The 11027-nt window shown below is 33.9% G+C and overlaps 1 protein-coding gene across 2 annotated transcripts; it reads left to right on the top strand.

Annotated features, from left to right (window-relative positions):
- The first annotated feature begins 918 nt into the window (after window positions 1–918).
- Window positions 919–7118, top strand: LOC126727348 (disease resistance protein Roq1-like). 2 transcript variants are annotated; one of them, XM_050432950.1, is made up of 8 exons: window positions 919–1143; window positions 1255–1765; window positions 1980–3084; window positions 3200–3655; window positions 3768–5237; window positions 5324–5990; window positions 6156–6287; window positions 6850–7118. In XM_050432950.1, exons 2-6 carry the CDS (start codon window positions 1272–1274, stop codon window positions 5966–5968), a joined length of 4170 nt encoding a protein of 1389 aa, XP_050288907.1. In that variant the 5' UTR covers window positions 919–1143; window positions 1255–1271; the 3' UTR covers window positions 5969–5990; window positions 6156–6287; window positions 6850–7118. The 2 variants fall into 2 exon arrangements, with proteins under 2 accessions (XP_050288907.1, XP_050288908.1); XM_050432951.1 differs by having other exon boundaries at window positions 6144–6287.
- Window positions 7119–11027: the final 3909 nt, after the last annotated feature.

Raw genomic sequence — 11027 nt, 5'->3', positions numbered from 1 at the left:
CTTAAAAAATAACATGGCTATGGCTAAAAAACATTTAACCATTTTTAAAAATGGGCCAGATAGGATTTTTTTGGGTTATACGGTCAATCCATTTTTTTAAGGATTAAAATTATAATTCTGTTTTACCTATTTTTTTCATTGTTTACTAAAGTTATTAAATTAATGTATTATAGAAGAAGAAATTGAAAAAATTAATTACAAATTTAATGTATATTTCTCAAGCATGAATATTTTTAATGTTAGATTTATAACTACACTGAGTTAAAAATGATATATTTAGTTATCTGTGTAGGTATCTTTAATATTATTTCATATTTTACATTTGGTACGCGAATTAGAAGAGGTAGATTTTTGGCATCCAATTTGCACACATATTTATTATATATATATATATATATATATATATATATATATATATATATTTTGTCTTTCACTTTTTCTATGATCAGGACTTTTTTATTTTATTTTTGATGTCGTGAAAAACTTCATTCAAGGAAAAAAAAAAAAAGGAAAACAATTTATATAAACCAAACAATTAAATATTTTTTTTAGAAATAAACACACATAAGAGAGAGAAAAAATGATTCTAACACAAGAATACATCACAATTCCACTCAAAAGTCATTATAACTTTTAAGGGAGGTTTTCTTTTTTCCTTTTTATTTTATTTCTAAGAATCAAAGGAGGTTTTCTTTTAAATCTTGATATAAACTCTGCCCTTGCCTTTTATATTTCATAAATATTTATATTTATAAAGTAATCATTGTATCAAACAAATTAACTTAAATATAATCTAGCTTTGATTGATAGGGTTATTAAGAAAAAAAAAAGAAAAAGAAAAGCGGACCCGAAGACAAAAAGCAAAAATTGAAAAATGAGTGGAATCTGCAACTTACCTAGATTTTTCCATTCCCTACTTTCTTTGTTCAGTACCACCAAAGACTGTCACTTTAGTTCTGAACAAAACACTACACAATTTAGCCAGAGAAAATATAAACACAAATGGCCAGAGACAAAACCCAACAACCTATCCCTTTCCCTACTACACAATTTAGCCTTACGATTCCAACACTCCCCCCGAGTTCTGAATTGTGAAGCTTCAGTTGTTCTTGCTCATAAAATTCCCCCCAAAAAAAAAAAAAGGTAATGCTTGGCCCATCTAATGAAGGGAATTCATCAAATAGTTTTTCTTCTTTCATAATTTTTTTTTTCTTTTCAATTTTCTTCATTCCTAATTGATTTTTTTCCCCGCAGATCTATATTGTGATTCAATGGATTCAAAGTCGTTATCTTTACCAAGTTCTTCTTCTACCAGCCGATGGAAGTATGATGTGTTTCTCAGTTTCAGAGGTGAGGACACTCGTTACAAATTCACGGATCATCTATACACAGCTTTGGTACAGAAAGGCATTGTCACTTTTAGGGACGATGAAAAACTTGAGAGAGGAAAGTCTATTTCATCAAAACTGTTGCAAGCTATAGAAGAATCGAGATTTGCTATTGTCATTCTCTCAGAAAACTATGCAGCTTCATCTTGGTGCTTGGATGAACTTGCAAAGATCATTGAATGCGAGAAAGAACTGGGAATGACAGTTTTTCCTATTTTTCACTATGTGGATCCTTCTGATGTACGGAAACAATTGGGACTTTTTAAGGAGGCCTTTGTTAAACATGAAGAACATTTTGAGAAGAAGAAGGTGAAGACATGGAGAGATGCTCTGAGTCATGTGGGTAATCTCGCCGGATGTCATTTAAAGAATATTAGGTAATTTAATTTGATGTATTTCTTCGTTTCTAATATTCACACGACCCACTTCTTATATACAACTCCATTTGAACCTTAAGCAGATCTACATGAATGTTTTGTACTTCTTTCAATTTTTTTTTTCGCGAGCCAATCAATTTTCATATTTTTCACATCTCCTATTTATTGGTGGTTCAAACTTCAAACTCAACGTATTGTTTTTTGTTCATTGCAGTCCTGAGACCCAAGAAATACGAAGCATTGTGAGACATATATCACGTACAATTAGATATAAATTCTCTGAACTTAATCAGGGCCTAGTAGGAATATACCCTCAGGCCATGGAATTGGAGTCTCTTTTAGCTTTAGATCAAGTTGATGATGTTCGGTTTATAGGGGTTTGGGCAATGGGGGGAATGGGTAAAACAACTCTTGCTGGATTTGTCTATGATAAGGTTTGGGAAGAATTTGACGATTCTTGTTTTCTTTCTGATGTTAGGGAAGTTTGTGAAAGACATCGTTTACCCGCAGTTCAAAAAACCCTTATTCTTAAACTTTTGAAGGAAAACCATTTGGATTATGATGATGATCATGATCTATCTAACAAAATCAAGACTAGCTTACGTCGCAAAAAAATTCTTCTTGTTCTTGATGACGTAAATCAATTAAAACAGTTACGAGGGTTGGCTGGAGAGCGTAATTGGTTTGGTTTGGGCAGTAGAATTATCATAACAACAAGATATAAAGATTTGTTGCAGATGCATTCACTAACTAAATCCGAAATATATGAAGTTAAACCATTGATATATGAAGATGCACAGCATCTTTTTTATTTGAAAGCTTTTAAAAAGGAGCACATTCCAAATGAATTTTTAGAACTATCTAACAAGTTTTTAAACTATGTTGATGGTCTTCCTTTAGCTCTTGAGGTTTTGGGTTCCTTTTTGTTCGGAAAAAGTATTGTTGAATGGAAAAGTGCTTTAGAGAGGCTCAAAGAAGGTCCTGGGAGAATTGTTATCCAAGTACTTGAAATAAGTTTTGATGGACTCGATGACTTACTCAAGGAAATATTTTTACATATTGCATGCCTCTTTAATCATGAGGAGAAAGATTACATAATAGAAATACTTCATAGTCTTGATCTCTACCCTGAAATTGGATTGAGGGAGCTCATTGACAAATCTCTCTTGAAAATTTCGTATCATAATAAACTGTGGATGCACAATTTACTAGGAGAAATGGGTAGGAATAAAGTTTGTCAATACTCTCGTGATGAGCCTGGGAAGCGTAGGATACTGTGGCTTTATAAGGACATTGATTATGTGTTGAAAAACAATATGGTAAGAGGTTATTTACTTGAGCTCATTCAATTTCTTCATATTCAACAAAGTTTAAATATGAATGGTTATGCTAATAATATATTTTTCAATTCACGAATTCCTTTTTTATTATTAGGGAACAGAAGCAGTTCAAGCCATCGATATCAGGGGAGCCAAGGATACAAGTATTTATCATGAAGAAAAAGAGGAATGTTGGAGGTCGCAAGGGTCAATTATATTGGTTAATCTTCAGGGGCAGGTTCTAAGCTCTCTATATTCGCGAGGGTTAGCTTTGTTGGTTACTCTTCATGGATGGGTCCAAAAGACTCTATCTTGGCGAGGCTTCACATCATCAAAAAACCAGATTGGGCCACTTTGGAACCCTAATGCCTTTTTGAAAATGCCCAATCTTAAATTTCTAAGAATTCGTAATATTAATCTTCTGCATGTCCCCACACATCTCCCTAATAATTTAAGAATTATTGAATGGAGTGATTATCCTTCAAAATCGTTGCCTTATTTCCAACTAGATGAGCTTGTTCAACTTCGTTTGCAACGGAGCAAAATTGTAAGACTTTGGGAAGGAATGAAGGTAGGAGCATTAATAAGCATCCTCATACAAATTTGCGGTTTTAAAGTATTATAATTTTTTAAATAGACACTAGGAAGTTAATTATTCTAAACTTTTTCTTTTCTTCTCACAGAATTTTAACAAGCTAAAGTTCATCGATTTGGCTAGCTCGTCAGCCCTAATTATAAGCCCCGACTTCACTGGAGTCCCAAATCTTGAGAAATTAGTTCTTGCATGGTGTTCAAATTTATGTCAGCTGCATCCATCCATTGGGAATCTAAAAAAGCTTATTCTTCTTGATTTAGAACAGTGCACAGAATTAAGTTGTCTTCCAGACAAGTTTGAAATGGAGTCTCTTGAAATTCTTAATCTTACTCATTGCTCAAAAGTCAAGAAAATTCCGGAATTTGTGGGAAACATGAAGTGCTTACAGAAACTTCTTTTGGGATACACTGCTATTATGGAATTACCTTCATCTATAGAATGTTTGACTGGCCTAAATATTTTGACCTTGCAGGGTTGCAAAAATCTAGTGTGTCTTCCTAACACCATTTGTAGTTTGACATTGCTTAACAATCTTGATCTTTTTGGATGCTCAAAATTTAACAAATTGCCAGAGGACTTGGGGAATATAGCAAGTTTGAAGAAGCTTACTCTGTGTGGAACGGCTATAAAGGAATTGCCTTCATCAGTTGAATTTTTGATTAGCCTTTGGTCATTAGATCTAACAGATTGCAAAAGTTTTGTGTTTCTTCCAAACACCATTTGTAGTTTGAAGTCACTATCTGAAATTTGTCTTAGTGGATGCTCAAAATTTGTCAACTTGCCAGAGAACCTAGGGAATCTTGAAGCTCTACGTACGTTTACTCTAAAAGGAACAGCAATAGAAGTGTTGCCATCTTCCATTGGACAATTGATTGCCCTTTGTTATTTGAGTCTAAAAGATTGCAAAAATCTTTTGCATCTTCCTAGCACTATTTGTTATTTGACGAAAGTAAGCTATTTTGATCTTTCTGGATGCTCAAAAATTGTCAACTTGCCAGAGAACTTGGGGAATATGGAAAGTTTGTCGACTCTTCATTTGCGTGGTACAGCTATAAAAGAGTTGCCTTCCTCCACCATTCGCCTTCAAAATGTCATGGGAGTGTGTTTTAGTGAACGCCAATGGCCATCATCTCCATTTGATTCTTTGCCAAGAAGTCTAGATCCCGTGGGTGCGTTATTGCGTCTCTTATCAAGTATGCCTATAAGAGATTTGGATCTTAGGGACTGCCATCTTTTAGCAATTCCCAATGATATTGGCTGCCTATCCCTTTTAAATGCGTTACATCTAAGTGGAAATGATTTCATTTCCCTTCCTGAAAGCATCTCTCAACTCTTTAGACTTAGATGGCTCTACTTGGATGGTTGCAAGAGGCTTCGGTCATTACCAAATCTTCCATCAAAAGTTGATTGTGTAAGTGTGAACAATTGTACCTCACTAAAGAGATTGCCAGAATCACAAAATGATTCATTCTGGCCATGTCATTTTCAATTATGTTTCAAATGTATAAACTGCTTCAAATTGGCTGACAATATTCAAAGCAGGAGTAACTTGTTTAAGGTATTTCTCTCTGTTTTCTAAATATCTTTGTCTCTGTCCGTGTGTTGGTTTTATTTTAACTCAACATCATGTGTTGTATATTTCAGGGACAAAGTGGTAAACTACTAGGGAGGAGATTACCTTCTATTATTCCTGGAAGTGATATTCCGACATGGTCTAAAGAAGTGAACATATGCGAAGACCCTTATAGCTCATTTGTTACTTCTTCCATTTTCCAAAGATATCTATATCTACGTTGCTTCCCAAATTTGAATCAAATTTTCAAAATAAAAAAAGTGAACATACAGGTGCCTTTTAATGAGTGTGATGAGTGGAGCGGAATTGTTTTGTGCTTTGTTTTTGTACCCAGCAAGCGTCATCAACACCCATCTCTAATTAATTTTCAATCGATTAAAGTCGATGGATTTCAAAAAAATTGTTGTCCATTTGACTTTGATATAGAGGAAAAATATGGTAAACTTGAATCGCATCACCTTGGGCTGCTCTATTTATCTGATCTCCACAATTGGGAAACCCCTTGCGTTTCTATTGATGCGAAGGAATTCCATCAAGTTGAGATTAAAATAGCTGTCACGGGCTTTGAGGTGGAGAAAATGGGGGTCCGTTTGGTATATAAGGAAGACATCGTAGATCCCAATCTAACTATTGCACATGAAAGCAGAAACCGCAGTGGAGGAGGATTCTCTTTTGATCGGAGGAGGATTGAAACTGTATATCAGGTTGCTTGGTGATTATGAAATAATATATTTACCTGTAAGTTATCGTCCTTCCTCTCCTACCATTATAAATCTAATTGTTTTCTTTCTTTTCTTTTTTGTGTTCCTGGACATATTTCTTTTTCTGTTTTCTTCTTAGCGTTACCTTTTTTCAATAATTAAAATCATACTGTATCACTTTCTTTTTTAGCTTTTTAATCAGGTTGGAATGATACAAAGTTTTTCATTGTTCTCTTGTTGGTGCACTTGGTATTTAATGGAAGAAGGGGACCAAACGACCCACCTGGGCTCTCACTATATTGGTCATGATCTCAACTCTCAAGGGCTCAAAATGGTAAATCATTTAAATTACCTGTCAAATTGCTCTTATTGTTGATTAAATAACTTTTCTTTTTTGTGTAATACTCTTTTTTATTTTATTTATTTATTTGGCTAAGCATATGAAATGCTCTGTTAAACTTCTATTAATATACAAATGCATATGTAATTGCTGTTTTTATCTTTTCCTTATCGGCATTTGGGTCTATGATTCATATTGAAGAAATTTCCAAAATACACCTCGCTCCGTTCAAATGTTGATTTTGCTCCACGATTTGCACACCTATATGCAATTAAAGTTAGTAAAAGAAAAGTAATGAAAAAGTGAATTGAAGTTTGCAAAACCTTTTTCTATTTGGTAATCAAAGAATGAGAAGTGAATAAATGGATAACTATTCAATATTTCATGACAAGTCTTAATAAAGCTTATAGTAGAATACACTATTCACATGAGAGGAGGTAAAACTATCCCAAAATGCTACCTTATAATTTGTCCAAGCAACAAACCTTATAGTTTCTTATACAGCTGTTGGACCTCTATGCATTTGTTGTTTAACAACATTGTGACAATTTATCAGGACTTGTTCAATGGAGGAACTGATACAACTACCACATCTGAGACAAATTTGGACTGACATTGCGGAAGGCTATTCCATTTGTTGCCATTCCTGTGGTTGTTGCTAAAGTGGAGTAGTTTAAGGACCTTTCCCTATTTTATACCAATGTTGTTACCTGTTAGTAATGCTGCAAGTTGTTATTTGATAATGTGCTATTGCTGAATTGAGTGTAAATTTTTGGATAGATTTAATGTGACCTTATGCTCGTCGTTTCCAATTTTAAACATGCACACCTTGTGTTTGCTAAAATGCCCCACTCATTATTTTCTTCAGGTATACTCCAATTTTCAAGCATTGCGCCTTAAAGTTTGGGTTGTCAATGGTCTTCTCTAGTGTTTCATGTGCATCAAGACATGGGTCTTCATGCCACAGTACTGAAAATGACATAATTTTGAACAATGACGTATTTTTTAATATAAAAATTTCGTTGTTTTGAGTTTAGATGGCACTTAGTAGACACTTCATCAGCAGAAATAAAAGTAATTGTTAAATTCCAAAATCCAAACGTGATGTAACATTACAAGTGTGGGTCCAAATTTTGATACTTTAGAGACTAAAATCAAAATTACCATGAACTTTAAGGGTATAAATAAATTGTAATTTACTCTTCTTCCTAAAATAAAAGTCCACACATTTATTTTACTTTTCTTCATGCTTGACCTACCATGAGTCTCCATGCCATAGTTGCTAAAATAGTCTTAAGCAAGTGGCCATCCTTTGGAGTGTGCCTCATTGATACATTCATGTTTCGGCTTCTTAGAGAAAGTTTCCCTTTGCATTTCATGACAAAAAAAGGGAGAGGTTTTAGGGGATTAGAATTAGCTAGAGAACTCTCATTTAGATAATGCAGGATATGTATATGACCTTGGATATATATTGTGCTTCATTGTTATATGTATGCTTTTGCTTATGGGGAAGATTTGTCCGCCGTTATTTGTGAAATTACCAGTTACTGACTTTTCGTATGGTTTAAAATTAATATCATTGTCTGATGTTGATTATTTTGTGACTATGAGTTGTTGCTTATGCCTTTTTTTTGTTTATTTTCCTTGCCTGCTGCTCATGGTTCAGGAAAAGACAGGTTACTTTCTTTGTGATAGTCTCTAGTAACAGGTGGTAAGTCTTAGTTTGTTTTGTGGTTTCTCAGGATTAGCTGTATTACTTGAGTTTATAATGGCATTTTAAAAAAAAAAAAAAAAGAGAAAAAAAGATTATAATGGGGATTTAGTCAAAGAATTGCCAACGGAAGAGACTATTAGGATTTTGATTGCAAATCTCTTGTGATCCCCAAGAGAGTGTTTGAGAGATTGAAACTACAGAGTTCTTTTTCCAGCGAGGTTCATTGTTGCAAATATTCAAGGAGGTTCCTTGGAGAGTCAAAGGTTCTGGTTTAAGCAAACGAGAAGTTAATGGAGAAAATCATTGTGGAAAGATTTAAGAGGTTCTAGAGGGTCTAGGCTACAAAGATTTTGTAAGTTCTGACTAATTGTAATTGTTCCTTGATGGTAGATTTTCCGAGTCATTGTTTGTTTCCCTGGACTGGTTTTTCCATTGAAGAGGTTATTTGTTGATTTTCCACTTCCTTACCAAATCTGTGTTTAGATTATTTATTGATCTGTGTTGGATTATATATATATATATATTATATATTTATGGGTGGATTGTTTTACAACTGGTGTGATAGAACTTCAAATTCGATAATTCTGCCATATTAATCACATTGGGGTCTGAACATAAATTTCTAGTCTGCTTAATTTCCATCCCAGCCCTGGTCTACATTCATGATTCAGCCTGTCCTTTTTTGTCAAATGTAGAAACTCATGACTAGGGAAAGAACCCCTTTGATATATAATTTCATATGACAACGTGTTTTCTGGGATGTAGGAGTACTCTTCAAAGTCTAGAGTGAAGTCTATCCTAGAAAACTACCAACCAAAATCGTAACTTGTTAGATGAACATGGCTACCTGTTCTGCGTGGTCAGAACAAGTTATGGGACTTGTCAGGAAGACAAACTTGTTGTCTGTCCTTTGTTGCTTCTGTTTAAACTTAGGCTTCGCCATAGGCACCATACGATCTTCTCAATGCATCAAAGATCTTGAATACATAATATCCAATGGAGAGGGCTTTCAGACTGGGATACTTCAGCCCTGTAAGTTCTGCCAATGGGTAACTTGGAATATGGTATGATAACATTTCTATATTCACTGTCATATGGGTAGCTAACAAACAGAAACCTCCCAAGTGTTCTTACTATATCGGACGATGGCAATCTTGTGGTACAACCTATTAGCGTTTGGAGAGAAAAGGGAAGAGAGAGAAGGTTTGGGTATTGGAATTGGGGAGAGAAAGGAAAGGGTTTTGGAGAGTGGAAGAGACGAAGAGTACTCCTCTCTGTGTGTGTTTGGAGGTGCGTGGAGGAATTTTTCTTTATCTCTTTTTTCTTTTCTTTTTTTTGGGTATGGTATTTTAGAAGTCAACTACCGTGTAAATGTTTTATTTTTATTTTTTAAACAATTTTGATATTATCTATATATATATATATAAAACTGAAGCTTTTGAAGTTCCCACAATTTTCCACGTCAGCACAATATTAAAAAAAAAAAACTTTTTAAGACTAAAAAAAAAACCGGTATTATCAAAAAGGAAAAAAAAAAACACCCAAAAATTTTGACCATCATTGTGGATGGATGGTAAAATATCAAACTATTTTGTTTATTATTTTTTAATCTTTTGTAGTGAGATGGTTTGTTTTTTAATTGTTAAATATTACTTTCAATTTCCACTTAGCTCTTCATTGGTGCAGAATAATTGTATAGGGGAGAGAAACACTGGCTACTTTATGGCTTTTCTTTTGTGGTGAGTAATATCTGATTTGCAACAGAGTTTATACTGTCTAGATATATGCTATGGTAAATAGGATTCTCTGGCTACATAAAATAGTTCATTATTTTAGTTAGTACCTCCTTCTTAGAAGATGTTGATAATGAGGGGTAGCAAATCTATCTCTATAGCTAATGTTATGAGATGGGCCTTTGAACAAAGCTTTAATTTTCTTCGGTTTGGAAATTTGACCATTCAATCCTCATGTCCAAGATTGTGAGGTGATTAGGAAAAACAAGACATACTTTCTATGCTATATAAAACTTTTGAAATTCATGGCACAATAGTGGAGAAGTTCCAAACTATTTTCTTAACTTTCGTTCCAAGTTTTAAATAGCGTCAATCAGTGAGAAGTTTCCTTGATGTTTCTTCTATATTTTTGTATCAATTATTGTAACTTTATTTGAGATGTAAGGCAATATGTTGTATCTGTTTATTCTTCTCTGATTTTTATGTTAAGATTGTTTTTCAGGTTTTATTTATTTTACATGCTTCTTTAACAATTTGCAAGCATTTCCTTCTCTGCATATATGGAGCAATTACCATTGGGCTGATTCTTGCTAGACGATTAAAAGAATTAAGAGTTATATATATTCTAACTGGTAAAATTCTGATTTGCATTATATAATTTCAAGTTTATGACTTAGTTGCATCTGAGCCTAAATGTGACATCTTTTCCCCGTTTATTTGTTGCAGTTTATTATGGTGTAGAAAATTCTTTTTTAAGTTTAGCTCCACATGTTGTATAGGTGAGTGCTCTATTTCCCCACTTTTTCTGTCATGATTTGATATCTCTAGATTCCTCCTCAACTAATGGTCCGCTATGAAGAAACTTAAAGGAAGAATAATCTTTAATTGCTTTAAGGGCATATTTGAATTCTTCTCTATCCACCTAGCACCTCCCCTCCTATAAGTTCTTAGTGGAGGGTGAGGTCATAGGTTCAAGACCCACTAGGTGCAATAAAAAAAAGAATGTTTCAGTAAAGGTTTATTGTTGTCATGCTGATGATTGATGATTAATGGCATTGAAAATTATTTTTATAGTTTAGCTCCACATGTTGTATAGATGAGTAAGTTTTTTCTTGATTTTGCAGTCAAACGTGAAAACCAAAGAGGCTATTTTTATACCCAATGAAATCACTGATTTCACAAGAGACAGGGGGAAGGAGAGAGTCGTAAGGCATTGTGAAGGAGAGATTAAGGACCACCACCATGTTAGACCATCTCCCACCTTTAATCCAGCCTCTTCCCACCAAT

Source organism: Quercus robur, chromosome 5 (assembly GCF_932294415.1).
Source record: "Quercus robur chromosome 5, dhQueRobu3.1, whole genome shotgun sequence".
Classification (NCBI taxonomy): Eukaryota; Viridiplantae; Streptophyta; class Magnoliopsida; order Fagales; family Fagaceae; genus Quercus; species Quercus robur.
This window is presented reverse-complemented; position numbering and strand designations above follow the sequence as displayed.

What these genes read in the sequence shown, in the direction of transcription:
- LOC126727348 (XM_050432950.1), top strand. Translation starts at nt 1,272, where the DNA reads ATGGATTCAAAGTCGTTATCTTTACCAAGTTCTTCTTCTACCAGCCGA. An exon ending in ATGTGTTGAAAAACAATATG is followed by an intron (nt 3,085 to 3,199) that starts GTAAGAGGTTAT and finishes TTTTATTATTAG; the next exon opens with GGAACAGAAGCAGTTCAAGC. An exon ending in GACTTTGGGAAGGAATGAAG is followed by an intron (nt 3,656 to 3,767) that starts GTAGGAGCATTA and finishes TTCTTCTCACAG; the next exon opens with AATTTTAACAAGCTAAAGTT.